This window comes from Rhincodon typus, chromosome 17 (assembly GCF_021869965.1).
Source record: "Rhincodon typus isolate 14 chromosome 17, sRhiTyp1.1, whole genome shotgun sequence".
NCBI lineage: Eukaryota > Metazoa > Chordata > Chondrichthyes > Orectolobiformes > Rhincodontidae > Rhincodon > Rhincodon typus.
This window is the reverse complement of record NC_063348.1, coordinates 31,683,610-31,703,851: the sequence shown is the minus strand read 5'-3', so window position 1 is coordinate 31,703,851 and position 20,242 is coordinate 31,683,610. Positions and strand designations below refer to the sequence as shown.

The 20,242-nt window shown below is 40.1% G+C and overlaps 1 protein-coding gene across 4 annotated transcripts in view; it reads left to right on the top strand.

Moving 5' to 3' along the window:
- The window catches only part of sox6 (SRY-box transcription factor 6), a 480,402-nt gene that overhangs the window by 395,757 nt on the left and 64,403 nt on the right, over positions 1 to 20,242 (top strand). For all 4 annotated transcript variants that reach the window (XM_020517374.2, XM_020517366.2, XM_048606988.1 and 1 more), the window contains exon 8: positions 9,782 to 9,931. In XM_020517374.2, the coding sequence (XP_020372963.1) occupies positions 9,782 to 9,931 (150 nt within the window). The remainder of the gene's footprint in view (positions 1 to 9,781; positions 9,932 to 20,242) is intronic.

The window sequence follows — 20,242 nt, the reverse complement described above, 5'->3', positions numbered from 1 at the left end:
GTGTGTGTGTGTGTGTGTGTGTGTGTGTGTGTGTGTGTGTGTGTGTGGTTCCCTGCCTCCCCACCCCCCTTCCTCCCTCTCTTCCTCTCTCTGTCTTCTATAATGTTCTATGCAGGATTCTTTGCCTGGAAAGATTTTAATCAGCTGAATTCTTTTTACCCTCTTGAAAATAGTTTCTGCAGTTAACTTGAATTTGTTACTAGTCGTTCAGTGACATCCTGCACGCACATGGGCTGTCAAACAGATAGACGGTTATTAAATGCAGTGCATTTTTGCTATTTGATGAGAGTCACAATCTTAAACAGTATCTTGCGCAACAGCCATTCTTGAGAGCTTCAAAATCCTGCAGAATGGTATGATAGGAAGTGGGTCTCTGTCTGTAGTTATACACACGCAAACTTCTGATTTCAAACATGTAACAGTGAACAGTTGTCAAGTTAGAAGCAAGTATTTAAGAAAGGGTAGTGGTTAGTGTTCCAGTACTTGTATGAAAACTCATCTATGCCTGTTGTCTTGGTCCCAAATCTGATCTTTGTGTTCTCTGACTGGAAACAAGAGAATGGGAGTGTGACATCCCACAGCGGTAACGAACCCCTGAGACATATGAAACTCTAAGTCAAATATGTAATATGAGTGAATGGCTGGCAAAATCTAAACTGTTTCTGTGTCATATTGTGGATGCCATTGATTTTGGGAAAATTAAAGATGGCATTGTCAAATATAATTTGATAAGTATCGGGGAATAAAAAGCAGGATAAAGGTCCATTAGCTTCTGAACATTAGCTGCAGAACTGGCTTGAAGGCAGAAGATGGAAGGTGGTGGTGGAGGGCTGGATTTCAGACTGTGACCAGCGGTGTGCCATAAGGATCGGTGCTAGGTCCACTGCTTTTTGTAACTTTATAGAAATGATGTGGATGTGGACATATGGTTAGTAAGTTTGCAGATGACACTAAAACTGGAGGTGTAGTGGACAGTGAAGAAGGTTACCTCAGAGTACAACGGGATCTTGATCAAATGGGCCAATGGACCAAGCAGTGGTGGATGGAGTTTAATTTAGATAAATGTGAGGTGCTGCATTTTGAAAGACATATTAGGTAAGATCCTGGGGTATGTTGCTGAACAAAGAGACCTTGGGGTGCAGGATCATAGTTCCTTGAAAGTGGAGTTGCAGGTAGATAGGATAGTGAAGAAGGCATTTGGTATGCTTGTCTTTATCGGTCAGTGCATAGAGTATAGGAGTTGGGAGGCCATGTTGCGGTTGTACAGGACATTGGTTAGGCCACTTTTGGAGTATTGCCTGCAATTCTGGTCTCCCTGCTCTAGGAAAGATGTTGTGAAACTTGAAAGGGTTCAGAAAAAATTTACGAGGATGTTGCCGAGGTGGGAGGGTTTGAACTATAGGGGCATAGCTGGGGCTATTTTCCCTGGAGATTCAGAGGGTGAAAGGTGATCTTATAGGGGTTTATAAAATCATGAGGGGCACGGATAGGGTAAATAGTAAAGATCTGTTCCTTGGGGTGGGGGGCATAGGTTTAAGGTGAGAGGGGAAAGACTTAAAAGGGTCCCAAGGGGCGACCGTTTGCATTCAGAGGGTGGTACGTGTATGAATGAGCAGCCAGAGGAAGTGGTGGAGGCTGGTACAATCATAACATTTAAAAGGCGTCTGGATGGGTATATGAATAGGAAGGGTTTAGAGGAATATGGGCTAAATGCTGGCAAATGGGACGAGATTTATTTAGGATATCTATGACTCTATAACATCTTAATACTTGCCATCGCAGAGATGATTTTCTTGAATGCATTGCTGAGAAATGAATGAATTTATTCAGTTACAAGCTTCCAAAGATGAAAAATCATCCTTAATTTTAGTTCTGATCCTGATCAAACTGGATTGTGCAAGTCATATTTGATTGATACTTAATTTGGAGCATTGCTGCTAATGGAAGTCAACTTGATGTACTTAAAACAGGGGTTGTAAGTTTGTTCATTAGTTCAAATGAAACATCTAATTTCCCCCAAGCTTAAAAACATACCGAATTTTGAAAACTGAGTGGAAGAACATTCATAGAATTGGACAGTGTATGTTATAGGAAAAGATTTGCACGTTTGCCAAGTTGCCACATCTGCTGTCATAGCAATTGTTTTGGATGAGAAAGGAATTTGTTGAACTGGTGGTGAGACAAAGCTGTAATGGGATTAGGATGGGTTTTTAACTTTCTCAATTAAATTCCTCCAGTACACTGGACTTGATCTTTGGCTACAGAAATGCTCCAAATCGTGCCAGAGTAATGGTGTTTGGATTGGTTGGGGGGTGGGGGGCTGTGTTTGTGGTCCATGAGACCATCAGGAATTTTATAGCCAATTCTTTTTTCAAGAATGCATCTATCCCATTGTTGTAACAAAGAACTGTAATTCGCATGTAGAAATGTCAGAAGTTTGATTAGGTCACATAAAAATGCCAATTTGAAGCCAAAGGTTCACTGGCCTGGAATTTTCTTTTTCGGATGAGCAAAGAGATGACGATAATTGCCAGGATTCTGGTCTGTGGTCCTGCAACCAGGGGATGTGCGTTTTAATTTGGAGACAGGAAGTTTTACAAAATTACCCATGGTCGCACATGGTCACTCTAATGATTTCTAGGCAGGCAGCTGCAGAACAAAAATGTCAGATTGCACATTTAAACTGGCCCAACGGTACTTTCAATTGACTGCCAGGGTGCTTAAAGGCAATTCAACTATGACTGTCTAATCTGCCACATATCAGTCATTGAGCACAGGTACCCAGAACGTGGTATATGTTACAGCCCCAGTATCCCCAAAAAGAGGTGAAGCATAACCGTTTCTAAACCATTTTATCCAATCAAGCTCTCCATCTTGTGGCTTTTCGCCCATCAACGATCCTATGAAGCTCCTTCAGGCAGTTATCTGCCCAAAGTTTCTGGCACTTTTACAGGTGACTAGCTAACATAACTGCTGTCCTGCATTCGAAGTTGACCAGTCACAGGTAGTGCATTGTATCCTCACTATAGTTCCATGTTGATATCTGACTTGACATAGCACACATTTTCTGAACTATGACCGTTTTTTTTCTTCCACAAGGTTGTCCAAACTAGTGCTAGCTGCATTTTACTGAAGGCATTAGCATGCATACAGGGAGTACTGCTGTAGGTAAGCAAAGAGAGCAGATTATGGTTTCAGTCATGCTGTTTTGACACCACTGCTGCCATTTTGGGAGCTCACCACTCGAGTAACATGCTCCTTTAACTCGCACAGCAGTAGATGGATTCCACAGTAGCATTACTAAAAAGGATCATCAACAAGTTACATGCTGATTGATTTTGACTGGTTCTTGTTGCATTAGTAGAAGTGTGTTCTGGTTTCCAGAGACACTTAAGCTTGCTGAATGCTACGGGAAATGTAATAGAAGATGCTAAAGGACTTTAACATGCTTCAAGGATTCTACACAATACCACTTTCTCCAAGATATGGATACAACTGTATGTAACCACCTAGGATCACAAGGTGGGATGAATGAACAGAAGTAACACAGCTGGAAAAACTGCTGAAAGAGAGAACACCCAGTGAAAAAGATTCTTAGTAGGAGGCTGTCTCTATCCATATCAGCAGGCGGCAATTCTGCAAGGAACCTCAGAGGTCTCCATGCAACTTTGGATGTCCTGAAATCTGGCTGTAAAGGTGATTGTGACAATGAACATTTATGCTTTTGACTGCTTTTAGGCTGGACCGGGTGTTATGGGTTCCACCAAGATCGAGCACCAGACCTCATAACAATCTTGGTCCAAATATGGATATAAACTGCATTCAGAGATTAGGTGAAAGTGACGGTTCTTGACATCAAGGCAGTATTTAACCAAATATGGCATCAAGGAGCCCTAGTACAATTGAAGTCAATGGGAATCATGGGAAACATTTAAGAAGCTAGAGTTATAGCTGGCACAAAGGAAAATTGTTGTGGTTGTTGGAAATGAAACATTACAATATTTGGACATCTCTTCAAGAGTTCTTCAGGTTTGAGTCATAGACTCAACTATTCTCTGCTACTTGATCAATGACCTTGGTTTCGTCATAAGGTCAGAAGTGTGCATGTTTACTGGTTATTGCTCAGTACCATTTGTGACTACCCAGATACGTAACGGCTTCATGCTTTCATGCAACAAGTTTTAGACAACAGTTAGGAATCCCATGGAGACTGACAACTTTGGGGAAAGAAATTCAAACTTCTGGTTAATAGCCGACAGATCAATATTTCATATTTTGTTCATTCCTTAAAATGTGAGCATTGCTGGCTGGGCCAGCATTCATTGCCCATTCTTAATTGCCGAAAAAGGTAGTGGTAAGTTACCTTCTTGAACAGCTGTTGGTACACTCTCAGTGCCATTAAGAAAGGAGTTCTGGGAACTTGGCCCAGCAACAGAAAAGGAATGGTATTATAGTTCCAGTTCAGGATGGTGCGTGGATTAGAAGGACCCTGCATGAGTTACCAAAGCCTGCCTGGTATTGTGATTTACATAGCCCATTTTCAGGCCCTCTCCAATGTGTTGCCAATGAGTTAATTAATTTATTGTAAACAATGTTAGTCACTTTATCAGTACTTGGGTATATACGGACTCTGGTTTAGAGTGAACACAACAAAGTGAACAAGCTCAGAAATCAACTTGGACGTTAGTTTCTTTATTTATATCTGAAATTTCACAGTCACAGTTTTGTTAGTGAAGAAAACCCAAATATTTTCCTATATTTTAACTGCCTCTCACCCCAGCTGTCATGGGAAACTAGGGCCCCTAAATTTAATAAGTTTAGAATGCATTGAAAATGGATTTCTTAAATATGTCCTGCAAAATGTTTATCATCATTAAGTGATGAAACAACGCTGAGTTTTAATTCCCTTATAAGAAAATAGTTCACATCTACAAATTGTTCTATTATTGGGCTGGACAAAGTTTTTGTTCAGTAAGCACAGCACATTTTTGTTTTCTTTCCTTTTTTAGTAACCTTTCCTTGGTAAATGAATTCATTTTTTTGGCAATGAGTTGCTCACTTAAAAATGAATTTATTGCACCTCCAACCAATTTATAAAGAGGTAATATTTATGTCAGAGCAAGAAGTGAAAGGAAAACTAATAACGAGAATGTTAAAATGAGCAAGAAAAGTTAAAGCTTAGCATTATAGTTGTAATGTAGAATCACAGCTTGGTTCTCCGAACCTGTACCATGCCACTAACATTGTTCATTTTTGTTTTCAAATCACTCTAAGACTTCAACCTTCCCCATTTCTGTGAGCTCCTTTTACCCTACAATCTTACACATTATCTGTGTTCCTCAAATTCTGGCTTCTTGCACATCCCAGATTGTCATCACTTCACAATTCATAGCCATGCCTCCAGCTGCCTAGGTCCTGTGTTCTGGAGTTCAGACATTTTTTAACTGCTGTCTTCTCGGCAATGTAAAGCAAGCAGCCATACAACTTCTAAAGACACACCTCAGTAATGTAAGTATAGGACTAGATGTATAGGATGTGACTAGGAGCAGCTTGTGAAGCTGCTGGTTTAATAAAGTATGAAGCCTCAATTACACAAAGTGTTAAAAATGAAATCAGAATATCACCTTACGTAATAAAAGTCTGCATAATCTGTTGAGGCCAAAAGAAAGCAATACTAGTGGCTTTGGATGTAGCAAGTCACTGAAGGAGGCAGAAACTGGCTAACTATCTCCTGGTTTTAAATCAATAGCTGCCCAGGTCCAACTGCGCACTAGTCTGTGGGGACTTGCTCTGTGCCCAAGGATAATACAGTCAGTAAAGCACTGTTGTAATAGGCCTAAGACAAAGACACTGAGGCTATTTATGTGGCTGTTAAAGCATATCATGTGCTGATCAAGAACAATAGCTGATTATAAGTGAAAGGAGACATTAAGAATGTGTTAGGTGGCCCAGGAATATTTTTGAGTCTGCAAGTCCTGCATCTGGCTCATAGCAGTTCATATTTTTAACTTCAAAACATGAAAAGCATTTTTATTTCAAAACATACTCATGTGAAAAATGCTTTTGTTCATCTTTTGGAGCCTCCCTCAGCAAACTGTTAAGCCATTGTACTTCCCTTGTGATTTGCTTATTTCTGTTTCCTTATCAACCTTTACATACACAAATCACTTCAGAATAAATACCCCCAGTAAAGCAGCTGGATGTCGGAGGGACAAACTACGGAGTTACAGTCAAAACTGCACAGGCACTGTACGATGACAATGGTTAACGGAAATGCTGACTTCCATTAATTAGGTCATGTTTTATGGGTAGAATTTGAAGTAGCATAATTATAATCTGGTTGGTACAATTAGAAAGCCATTCAAATATAAATAAAAAAAAAACACAGCAAGCCACAGTATATTATAGTACTACAGGGAGGAAAAATCATGACTATACTTTACACTTCATAAATACTATAGGCATAAATTTTATGCTGTATAATGACAATATGCACTTTAAATATACATAAAATACTTCTTTGCTTAAATATTTGCTTCACTACTTATCCTTCCTCCTTACTCTTTTTCCACATTATTTCCTCTACCTTCTGAAAGGCTGCTGATCCATTTTGAGGTATTGTTCCATAGGAACCAAAGATCTTCTGTCAAATGGTCATTCCCCCTCACTGAACCCTGACTGTAGCGGTTATCATGCTATTCCAGCAAAGAAACCAATGCAGTAGGAGTCATTAGCAAATACTGAGGGCAAAAGGACCCTGCAAATTCGCAGAGCCATGAGGCCAGTTACATCCCGAAAACTACCTTCATTAACACACATGTGGAATGTCTCCACCTATTGTGAAAATAATGCCCCCTCAATCACCCTCCCCCGACTACTTTTCTGCACATTACTGATGAGCCTATCAGCAGAAAATGTGGGAGAGCAATGGCTTGTAATTGGAGAAGCGCACGGTGGCTAGTGGTTAGCACTGCTGCCTCACAGCGCCAGCAACCCGGGTTTGATTCCAGCCTCGGGGGACTGTCCGTGTGGAGTTTGCACATTCTCCCCGTGTCTGCGTGAGTTTCCTCTGGGTGCTCCAGTTTCCTCCCACAGTCCAAAATTGTGCAGGTTAGGTAAATTGGCTATGCTATTGCCCATAGTGTTCAGGGAGGTGTAGATTAGGTGGGTTATAGGGGGATGGATCTGGGTGGGATGCTCTGAGGTTCAATGTGGACTTGTTGGGCTGAAAGGCCTGTTTCCACACTGTAGGGATTCTATGATTCTAAGCAATGTGTGCAGACTCCTCACTTCCGCTTGTCCATGTTTTGAAGGGTGAGTCAATGGGCCCCACACAGAGGCATAGCAGACCACATTCTACACTGATGTTGGGCGAGCCATTTGTACAGGGTAGGCTGTTTTGTTTTAAAAAGCAAAACTGATGTAGTAGAAGTTGATACATTCCTAACACAATGAGTTTATCTGTTCATCTTGGGCAAGAAGTCACTGCATTCTGTTCTTCTGTAGCTCTCAGCAGCTGTACCTGAATGCTGAGGGAACTTCTATTGTGTTAGAAGTGCTATGTGTTGATTGATGTTGTTGAGCCAGTCTGAGCCTGAAGTAGACAAACAGGAGACTGGAAGTACACAGCAAGCCAGGCAGCATCAGGAGGAAAGGAGCAGTCAACGTTTTGAGTATTACCCTTCTTCAGGACTGGTCTGAAGTCTGAAGTAACTCATTGTTCAAATCCCACCTCCAAGTCAAGGAAAGAAGGAGAGATGGGAGCTAAATAAAGAAAAAGTCAAGGTAGTAGCAACAAAGGTACAATATGAGGAAAAAGGATTCAACTTCTCATTGAGCTATTTATGTGTGTGCTTGGGATGTTATGAGTATTTTTGCTTCTTTCCTACCCCCTTCAAACACAAGTCCACATCGCTATGAAAATGAAACATCCTGTCACTGTTTACATCTTTTGATTCACATTAGCACCACTGGTTGAGCTACTTAAAGCTATGCCAGGCCATGGAGGTTTATTTTGCTTTTGTTGTTGGAAGGACTCCATCTGAGAGAGTAAGCAATGTCAACTATGATGAAACAAATCTGAACAGTAACTGCAACTCAATGGAGCTGCACAATTTCCAAGTAGCTACAAATGCAATGAGCAAGGTTTTTCTGAATCACTAAGGACAGCAGTCATATAAAGAGCAGAGTTGTTTTATTTGACACAGGGTAAGAAATAGAGTGACGGTTTTCTATATAGGGTATTCCTGTAAATACGATGGAAGCTCTGTACAGGTACATACCACAGTTTTGGGGAGGCACCTCAAATATTGAATAAAAACTGAACGAACTGTGAATGCTCTAAATAAGAAACAAAAACAGAAATTGCTGGAAAAGCTCAGCAGGTCTGGTAGCATCAATGGAGAGAAATCAGAATTTAATGTTTCGTGTTCGAGTGACCCTTCCTCAGAACCTCAAATGTTGAGACGCAGCTGGAAACCATTTATTCCAATTTCCTGGGGTCATGGCTGGCGAGATGAGTTCAAGAAAGTGTATTTGATTTCTTTCTTCATGGTTATTCACTTTACTGAGTGGTTAGAATGTTAAACTTGCCGCTGCATTGAGGTAAATGGCATGGAAGCATTCAAGTAGAATCTAGATAAGTAGATGAGGGTATAATGAATGAAAGCATATGTTAATAGGTTGAGGTGAGACCAGACTTATGTGAACCCTAATAAAGATCTGCTCAACCAAATGCCTGTTTCTCTGCTGTCAATTCTAAGTGATATAACAACGGCACACAAATGGAAACATCATTTTCAACATTTGAAAGACAAAACCATCAACTCAAAAGAAGACATCACTATCATTGTAGGAACATTTTTGTCATTAGTGTTTCCATAGCAATAGAAATAATATACTAGTACATTAACAAGTACAGAAACCTGAAACCCCTGAGATTCCCTCAGTGTTCAGATAATGCCCTGTGCTACCTATACCTAACCTGGCAGGCTGTGTTTCATTTAGGAATATGGCTTGTATTTACCGATGTGGTTCACATTCAGGACGATAGCTTAGATGGTGCGCAAAAAATGTCAAAAGAGATACAGTGGAACCTTGAATGTGCGGAGTGAAAGGAAAAATCGTAAGCCTTAGGATAAGAAACATACAGGACTGTTGAAGAGGACAATTTTGAGAGTTTTTTTTCCAAAGACAGCACAGTACGAAGAGAGAGGCAAGGAATTCCAGAGGGCAGCAGCAAAGAGGTTGGGCATGTGTAATCAGCATTGCTAGAGTAGGGGAATATTAGTTATTGCAAAGAGAAAGCATACTCTATTCATGAGCACTGCCATCTCTCACCTTGAAAACAGAAAATCATTAATGGAAATAAAGCAACAAATTCATGGTAGTTGAGATAAGGGATGTGAGACAAACCTCAGAATACAAATAATGCTGTCAGCATGCAAAACTATGAGCATGTCATGTGACCCATAGAATAACTATTTCCTTGTAAGTCATGAGCCAACTGAGCAAATGAATGCCTTGTAGTTAACTATGTTACTTGTAAGCTTCCTCATGATGTGTAGGGTTTAAAACTGAATGTAATCTCTCTACAAATGCTACCAATGAGGACAAGTTGTCTCTCAGAAACAGCCTGGTAGGTATCAATTGATTTAAATAGAAATGAATTGTGTTTCATTGTGATGTTAACTACATGAATGAGCCACTGACACTTCTTTGGTAACTTGTAGGTGAGTAAAGAATGCTAATACTCATAAGATTTGTTCTTTCCCTGTCTCAGCAACTGTATGCAGCGCAGCTTGCCAGTATGCAGGTATCACCGGGTGCTAAGATCCCTTCTACTCAACAGCCAACAAACCCTGCTGGTGCTCTATCACCCACAGCTTTGAAAAATGAAAAGCAGGGGACCAGCCCTGTAGCTCAAGTGAAGGTAAGTTTGTATGTCTATACTTTTACAGAGTGTCTCTCTTACAACTGAAACACTGCTTTCTTAATTGGTGTTAATTCACTGTTAGAAAGTCAATGAACATTAATTAATAGCACAGAGTAACATGTGTCATTTTTTAGCTGCTAAGATGACATTATGCTTTACCTGATCTATCCTGTTACACTGCTCAGTTATTCCCCTTGAGAAAGTGGTCGTATCCTGAGCTCAATGAGTCTAAATGTAAAAGCACTTCTTGGTGATTAGACACTGCTTTTAAATTAGAGGCTTATTCTCTAGAAAATATTTGAAATGTAATGACAATCCATGCACAGTTCATTGGCAGAAAGCAGGGATATCTGTATTTTATACAGAAACTGTATTAGTTGCACCTATTGTTAAAGCAGTGGAATACCTCAATGTTCATTAGGAATTCTTGGTCACCATTTCTGCCATGGTGAGTTCATCACTTCTCAGTTGAACCTCTAGATGGAGTGCAGTGCAGTGTTGAAGTAAACAAAAAAGCACAGCAAAAAGCAGCATACAAATGCCTCTTCGTTCTCTATATAACAACAATGATTGTGCTTCAAACTAATTTGTTGATCTGAAGCACTTTGAGATGTCCTGCAGACATATAGGTAAGTTCTTTAATTGTGCAGCAACATTGACAACAGCCACTGAAAACCCAGGATAATTCCCACCTCAATAATATTTGTATGATTCATATGAATAGGAAAGGAAATTATTTGAAATAAACTGAAAATGATTTTGTCCTTTAATATGAAAAATGTTATTGTGAAAAGCTATGTGATTGGTCAACAAGTGTGTGTTAAATTGATAAGAGTGGCTTCATGCTTTTTGCAATGAAATTATAAAAGCTCAGACATTTAATAAATGCTTAAACAGAATTTAAACACCAGTCTCCAAATGCAAGTACAGCACTGAAAATAACTTAAGTAGAAAAGGACAATGTTACTAAGTTGCTCAGAATTGAAGCATTAAAGCAAAATGTCATGGTAAATATTTCTGGTGCTAGTTGAAGGTTCTTAGAGAATCTATCCCCTCACAAGTTACGAAAGAGACTGAGAGGCAAACCAGTACTGATGATATCAGAATGGACATGAATATAAACTGAATAAGACATTTGAGCTTCTAATTGACTACATTTGGGCCTGATGGGCGGTAAAGATCCAACTGAATTTGATGCGTATCTACTTAATCCTCAATGGAAATAAACCTATAGCAGAAAATTGATTTTGATTTCAACAATGCAAATATAAACTGAGAGAGCTGGTAAAGTGGCTAAAGATAAGGTGCAAGGTGAATAAAGTCAGCATGAAAGTGTTGTTCCATGATTTCTTGAGCACAATGCAAAATAAGTAGTATTTAAATAATGCCCCAAAAGCCTTTGGCATATTGAGATTTATGAAGCAATTATAATAAAAAGCATTCCACAAGGTGAGCAATTATCTTTGGTAGACTTTTCTTAACATTTTTATATCAAATAATTTCGAAGAATACTAATATCATGTTTAGTCAGAAAATGTGAATGAAAAGGCAAACTTGGGTCCTTCAAGTTAGCCATAAACATGTATCTCCAGATAATATACTTCATTGATGTGAAGATATGTCTTGCAGAGGTTACCATGGCAGGGTTGTGTGGTGTTGTGGTCAATGTTATTGTAAAGGCTGGGTAGTTTGCAGAAAACGATGGTTTATTTAAGGTTTGGCAGTTGTTCAAAGGCGAGAAGTGGAGCCTTTAAACAACCGCCAAACTTTAATCAGACCATGGTTTCCAGCAAACTACTCAGCCTTCATGATAACATCTGCAAGACATGTGAAATCATTGACATGGACACTACCATCACATGTGGGAATACCATCCACCTCGTACACAGCAGATACTCAAATGACTCAGCCAATGTTGTCTATCTCATTCGCTGCGGCTAAGGATGCTCCGAGGCATGGTATATTGGCAAGATCATGCAGACATTACGACAACAGATGAATGAACACCACGCAACAATCACCAGACATGAACATTCCCTTCCAGTCAGTGAACACTTCAGCGATTAAGGACATTCAGTCTCCGATCTTTGGGTAAGCGTCATCCAAGGCGGCCTTTAAGATGCACAGCAACGCAGAATCGCCGAGCAGGGACTGATAGTCAAGTTCTGTACCCACGAAGACAGCCTCTACTGTGATCTTGGGTTCATATCACGCTACATGTGACCCCACCACACTGTTCTGTATCTGTAAAACCTTCCTTACTGTCCTATTTTGACATCGTCACCTCGATAAATTGGTATGATCTCTCTACCTTAATTAGTTTGCACAGTTTTGGATTACTTATTACTTCGGTTAGACCCTTAGAATGTGACTCTTATACCTATCATGTTATTCCAGTGATTTAGTTTGTCTTCAGCACCACCTTATTTTTAATTTTTTGTAATTATCTCTCCACCTCATTTAATCAGATTCTAGGTCATCCCTTCACTTGCTATTCAGCTGTTTACATTTCACTCACACTATCTGACACTTCTGATCACCTGCAGAGACTTATTATTCGACACTCTCTACTCTCACCATTTGTATGATTTTTTGATCTGTCTGCCTGTAAATTCTGTGTGCTTCTCTGTCACTTCACTTAGTGAAGGGGCTATGCTCCTAAAGCTTGTGATTTCAAATAAACCTGTTGGACTTATAACCTGGCATCATGTGACTTCTGACTTTGTCCACCCCAGTCCAACACTGGCGCCTCCACATCTTGTCCTGGATAGTGTTGAGTTTCCAGAAAGTTGTTAGAACTGCATTCATCCAGGCAAATGAAAAGTTTTCCATCCCACTCCTAACTTGCCTTGTGGATGGTGGGTGGACAGGCTTTGAGTCATCAAGAGATGAGTTGTTCACTGCAGGATTCCCAGTCTCTGACCTGCTCTTGTAGCCACAGAATTTACATGGCTTGTCCAGTTTAGTTTCTGGTCAACTGTATCTTCCAGGATGTTGGTAGTGGGTTATTCAATGATAGTATGACATTTTTGATGTCTTTTTTTTTGGAGATGTCCATTGCCTGGCAGTTGTGTGGCAAGAATGTTGTCACCAATTAGCCATCAGAGTCATAGAGCTAGTCCTACTAGTCCACGCCAACCATATTCCCAAACTAAACTCGTCCCACTTACCTGCACTTGACCCACATCCCTCCAAACCTTCCTATTTGTGTACTTCTCAAAATGTCTTTTAAATGTTGTAACTATACTTGCATGCACCACTTCCTCTGGCAGTCCATTTCAGATATGAACCAAAAATAAAGAAATCACATAGTGATGGATGAGTCCCATTTCATCTTATTCCACCAACCAAATCACAAATTAACATCAGATTAGTGTGGGCAGTCCATGAAAAGAACTTACTCCAAATGGTTAATAGCAAGGTGAGAATTTTAGTCCATATCAACTGGTCTATGGGAGGAATCCGTACATACATCCTGTGTTGTGTGATGATCTGCTGGCCGGAGATGAAACCATAATTAATTCCACTTTTTTTTTATGCACCTAAATGTCCTACATGCAGGGAGAAGAGCAATTGTCAAGGCAGATGTTTCAGAGAAAATTCAATAAGCAGTATATATTCACATAAAACTATCTGAGATAACCTTCAATTCTGTGTTTTAAATAAACAATAGAAAAGAGTTATGAGTGGAACGGTCTGAGTAAGGTTGAAAGGCATAATGTGAAGACAGTGCTTCTCCAACATGCCGTTCAAACTGCTAAGATACCTTGATCTCAGTTAATCAGGATTAATTATTAATTTCCAGAATCTAAACAATTGGAGGCTCATGAGGCACCCTGTACCTCTCATACTCACATTTGACAATTAAGAGGAACAACTTTGCCTCTTGTCACTTCCAGCAAGTTATGTATATACTGTACATAACTTGCTGGAAATGACAAGAGGCAAAGTTGATATTGATGCAATGACCAGGATAGCATACCCAAAGAACAACAACTACTCAAAGTTGGTACTAAGGTGACATACACATGTACAGAGACGAATGAATGGAAGAATGTGACCATCATTACAGAAAGCAGGAAAAGTTAATAAAAAATTCAAACACTGGCTAAATATCCAAGATGATGTATAAGAGCTGAGAGCAATGGACTGACAGAATGGGGCAAAACATTGGAAAACAAGAAAAGTAGTGAATCCACATAAAACATATGGAAGTCAGTCTGGCACTAGAAAATCACTATATACTGGAGACAGACCCTTTGATTTTTGGAGGCAGAAATCTTTGGGGGCAGTAGCTCAGGGAGATGTAGGGCTTAGTAACTGGGCTAGCCAATACAACAGAACAAGGTCTATGGAACAATCTTGAAGCACAAGTAGAAGTAATTAGATGCCTTGTGTGGTTGCAAGGAAATTAGAAAATTATTTATTAAGCAAGGCAAAATGATAAGAATTAGATAGTTAAATGGGTTCAGTTTCAATTCAAAAGTACTAAATAGGGGAAAGCTAGACTTGTCACATAGATGGATATATGCAAGAAAAATGCCCCCAAATAGAATACAAAGGCTAAAGCCAGACTAGCGGCTATGGATTTTAAAGAAAGAATTGGAGATCAAGCTGTTAAAGTGCACTTCTCCATGACAGGAAAAGTAATCTTAAATGTTCTTAGCTCTGTTGGCTGCACATCATAGGAGTGTAGGTTGATTTTTGCAGGAGCAGGGGCCTGTGGCATTTCTTTCTGCACCAGCTGCTCAGCAGATTGTGTTCCTGGGCCTAATTTTTGTTTTAAGAAAGAAAGAAAGGGGGACCTGTATATAGTTAATTACGTTGCTAAGGTGCACCGGGGTAGGGAATTAATTAAATACGTACCTAGAGAACATACAAAGAGTGACGATTTGGACGTCCTGTGGCACTGTGGGAGCCTCTCTGCTTTTGAGCAGAAATTCCAGGTTTGAGTCCCATTTAAGGACTTGATGGGCAAGGAAGGTGTATTCATAACATGGCCAAACTGGTTGAGTATCAACCTGCAATACCTTTAACACAGGCCAATGGCACCTTTTAAAAGAAGGAGAGGTTTCTGGTCAGCTATGTGATGGAAAGAATGTCAAAGCCTGCATCATCACTATCCATAGCTCCAGACTGTAACATGTATGTAAAACTGTATCACATCATCACCACATACTGTTTAGAGTTTGAAGGCTTGTCTTTATGGAAATAATAAAGAGAGGCAGCTGGGACAGTGTGATGGTAGGTAGGTAAATAATCATATTATCAAGAAGACGATCAGCATCTTGTTTCTGGCTTTATTATCTAGCTTTGGATCAAAATGTCTAAAACCACTATTAACTGATCACACTTTGTTGTCAACTTGTACCTCAAACTGCAGAGCTGTACTTTCCCTTTTACACTTTTAACTCAACCGAAAAGCCCATCATTGTGTCCCTTAAGTCGTCGTTCTATTTTCCCTGACCTAGGAAAAAGACCCAGTCTACCGCCTGAGGCTTTAGTTCCATTCATTTCCTTCTGAGCCTGGTAAACTTTAAATCAGGGATTATTAAGGGCTTTTCCTGGCAATTCTCCTTCCAGTGTAAACACATCTTGCAGCCTTATTTCAAATCCTCATGAATTTGGTCTTTTCAATCTGAACGCAAATTTCCAACTGCATTCCTTGTGCTGCCTTAGAAGCAAATTAGAAGCAAAGACAACTTAAAGCATTAGTCTATAACAACCTGACCCTATTCTGAAGACCTTCCTGGCACTAGTAATCAAACCACTGTAAGCATGGAATTTGCAACCATTGCACAGAAATTGAGAGTTAGGGCAGGTGACCCACCTCCCCACCCCCAAGAAAGTTGGCAGTGCCCACAGATCAAGCGAGTCCCACAGCCGTAACATAACCTTGGGTTGGTTAAATTGGTGGAGTGTGTGCAGAGTGAGACTTGCACCTCTCAGTAGGCCAAGCCCCAGTTGTGCCAGAACTGAGTAGTGTACATTGGCAGGACCACAAACAATTCCAAAGAGAAAGCCAAATACAACTCTAGACCAAGATTAGTAACAGAAATTAGGCTGGGGGTGTTTGGTAACTCTAAGGAGGGAGGCAAGGTGACTGGTGGGGTAGATTTTAATGTCCATGCAGGGAGAAAGGAAGGAAGTATGTCTTGTGGTGGGTGGGTGGAGGTTTAGGATGGTGGGGTACTAGGGGGTGATCCTGATGCAAATAGGGTATCCTCTCAAGATAGCACCTCACTCCATTCCTGCACTTAAAAAATTTTAAGATAGGCTGCCCATGCAAACCTTATTATGGTGTGAGCAAGGTAAAATTAAGGTCATTTGGGGATCAATTGAGCTTTTAATAAGCTCACCCCTCTCTACCAAAAACACACCAACTGGGGACATGTAATATCCAGTCCGCTATCTCCAAATTTGAATGACTTATGCCTCCTTTCCAGCTCAACAACCGAGCCTCCCTTTAATTGGTAACAGCTGTATCACCCTGGCCTGTTCTGCAGGTGAGGTCACATGATCCCTTCACTCTACTCTCAAGCACATAGTCCCAAACCATAACAATATTACAACACTCATTTTTGTGTGAATTCGTGCATAATCTAGGATATTTATCATTCACCTAAACCTATGGAACTGATAGCTGGATCTTTAATATGTGTTGAATGTGTGTACTGAAGAATGGCACATTAATAATGTAGGATGTCGTCTTTACTTCACTGGGTGCCCAAGTTCTGTGTTTAAGCATTAGTGTTGAACTTGTACCCACAACCAACTAAACCAGAGGCAATAATTTCACAGTAAGTGATTAAATTAGGTACCTACATGGAAAGACAAGCTCAGCTTTGAACGCAGAAATATACAACTGGATATTTAGCTTGTGCTAGTTAGAACATTTTTCAGATTTAGTTGAGTGGAGAGTTATATCTGCAAAGTATATTAGTTCCAAATTACATTTGTCAACATGAGTAAACACTGACATTACAATAATAAAATTACTGTGTTTATGTAAATAAAGGCAGTACAGAGAGAGACTAATGAGCCTTCCTTTAGTTAAATCTTTTAGGAATTGGCTAATTAGTTTCTGATTTGAATGTTATAGGAGAGAACCATTTGCGTCCCTGAGGTAAAATGTACCATCCAACCAAATGATCAGATGTTGTATTCAGGCTTTGCTATTCTGTATTTTCCAATTAACTATGCAATGCATCCTAGTTAATACCTCAGCTTTTTGAAACTATCAAAGGAGCAATTTTTATGATCCAGTTACAGATACACAAATACAAAAATTTTAAATGAGAGAGTTTTAAAAGAAAATACACATTTCTTGTTGCACCCTCTCCCATTTTCTCATGTCGGATTGAATTTTAACTGTATCAGGGTTTCATTTGTGCATATTTTCTGATACTTAACCTAAGTGATGCTTCTTCATATATGAACCCAGACATTGACCTTTAACAGACTGTCTACAATGTATGGCATTATAACAGAGACTGATTCCTGTTCTCTGCCATTCATGCCAGTGCATTTTCTACTATAGGTTGTTTTACAGTAATCAAAAACAGGAATTCCATTTTATTTTCAACCCCAGCCATAAATGTTAGAAGATATGCCGGCTCAACTGACTCAGCTATACACAAGTCCATGCAAATTTGTATTCTAGGTTATCACTACAGCTGGGAAATTGAGTCACATGAGCAGGCACTGCATTTACATCCATACATGTTTAGATTTAACTCCAGCATGGAGACAGAAATGTGATGCAAGTCTCCTTGGGCTGTAAAAGTCTTTTCTCAAATGGGTTAGGAACTGCCATAACCCGGTTTTTCAAACAGAAATAAGCCCCAAGCATAAAATTGCAGCAACAGTAATTTACTCCAAGTCAACTGTCTACCTTGGTAAAGGTGTTGGTAGTGTAAATATTTCAGTAGTGGAGCAGTTGGAGCTTTTGTGAGGCCTGAAGATAGGGCATGTTTAAACAAAATAGCCCAGGTTCACTTTGGCCACGATTATACTTGACCTGAGGGAGCTTAGCTCTGGGAGTAGATTTGAACTTTCACCACTAGGAGGAAAGCTCAGTCAATGGAAAGGAAAATATAGGACAGGATGGATAGCAAGCAGCAGATCTGTTACCACCTGGTTTCCATCCGCAATGGAAGGTAACAATCTATCCTGCAAGGCTTCCATATAATAGACAGTATTTGGTACCCCAATACTGAAGTTTCTCTGAATACATATAATAAAGAACAGCTTGTTTAGCTCAATGTATATGTCTATAGACATATTTCGAAATTGTTCCAGTGGTAATTTTTGTTCGTGTTTCTTTCATAGTCTGGACTTTACAATTTAAAGAAGTAATTAGCTTTAGAATGTATGAGAGAGCTCACAGACAGTTTCTGTAAATAACTGCTTATCATTGCTCTCTGTTATATTGTGGTCACTGCTGTAATGTGAGTAATGAATGGCTTTCTCTAGCAATGTGTGCCATTAAGTTTTCCATCTTTTTAAACTACATTCTCTTCACAAGAATGTGGTTTGTATGGATCCCAAGGGATGTGTTTTAATAAGTAGTTACTGCATCCTACAAACTACCAAACCATTGTCTACCATTACAGCATTGGGTTTGGTAACAAATGGCAGAGCAAACAATTCTACATTTCATAAATCTGTTTAGTTTCTAATGAAGGGATCTCAACTAAAAACCAGGATTATGAAGCTATGTAACTCTTGCCTGCTTTAATAGATTTAGCTGTCCCCTTCCATTTTGGGATCATCCATAAATCTTAGCAACTTGAATTGTACCTCTGGATGCAAATCCTACATGTAAATTAGAAACAGAACCTAGCTCAAACATCAGGGCTTTCCTCTAAATATATGTTCCCAGTTTGAAATCAATGCTTAATTACCCACTGCTTCCTCTCTTTCAGTTTTTTCTTAACCTGACCTTAGTGCAAAATAATTATTTTCTTCAGCTCTTGCAGCAGCAGCGTTTGTGAAACTTAATGAAATCATTCTTGGAGTCCATGATGGGGGTTTTCCAACATCCATTTGGTGATGCTGGTTTCTCATAAAGAGTTTGACAGCTGATCAGACAGGACTTTTTCCCTCCTTAAACTTTATGAAGTGCCAATTACCAAACTATTTTTATAATATGAAGTAGAGGGGTCAATCTTACCGCCTAACTAAGTCTGAGATGTGTTGAGCTTTTTGGAGGGGTCATACCCTAGTGAGTTCTATTGCTGTATCTTTCCAAACTCACCACATCAATGACCTATGAAGACCCTATGCCATCTCTCAAGACCAAATTTGGTGCTATCTTACCACTCACCATTGCCAGAACAACTCACCACTCAATGGATTCTCTGGCACTCATCGTGCCCGTGCTTTTTCTAAAAGTCCACTGTGCCTCTGGGCAAATACTGTCAGACTGGAACGGCCCTGTATGGTTCTTGACTTTTCACCCAGACATGGCAGATAGAGGGAAATTGGCGTCTACTCTGCGGGCAGGGAACTGGAGGTTCTGGTGGATGGGATGGTGCAAAGGCAAGATTTCCTTCTTCTCCAGGGCCAAGCATGGAGGCCACAAAAGGAGGCCACAAAAGCAGGCCACCCCAGCCTGATCCAAGATTGCCACCAGTTCAGTGCAGCCTCAATCATCTGGATGAATGCCCAGCTGTGTAGGTCATTGATCTTCTCAACTCTGCAAGCATAAGTACCTCCACATTCTCTCCAATACCTCACTCACTCTCAGTCTATTTCTGCAACTTTACTCACCTTCCACCAACGGTCAAGCTCTACCACTCTCACTATTCCCTATAACATCTTCATCAACTCCTGATATCACTAACCCTGCATGACCTCAGCACTGCATAATCGCTCAATCCAGCCACGTCCACACGTGCAACAAAAATAACAGCTGTGCCACCCACATTCATCTCCCTTAATCTTTGCCTTTCTCACATTCCAGGAGAAAAGCACCACACAATAGGGTAGGAAGAGTTAAGATGGGTTGTGGGCTGCCTGCCAGTCACCTCCTCACTCCTTATGTGTAGAGTGTCCTGACTCTAACCACCCAGAGATGCAGCCTTGTCCAGTTCATGAGCTGAATGTGTGTCCCTGAGTTCATAGTGTTCATAGAATGATCATTGTTGGTGCAACATTGAAATGCAGAAGCATCTTCTACATGGATTGGATTTCTACCATGAAAGTAGTTGGCACATATCACATACCAAAGTCCCTGGATCTTGTGTGTGTGTGTGTGTGTCTGTCTGTCTGTGTGTGTGTGTGTGTGTGTCTGTGTGTGTGTGT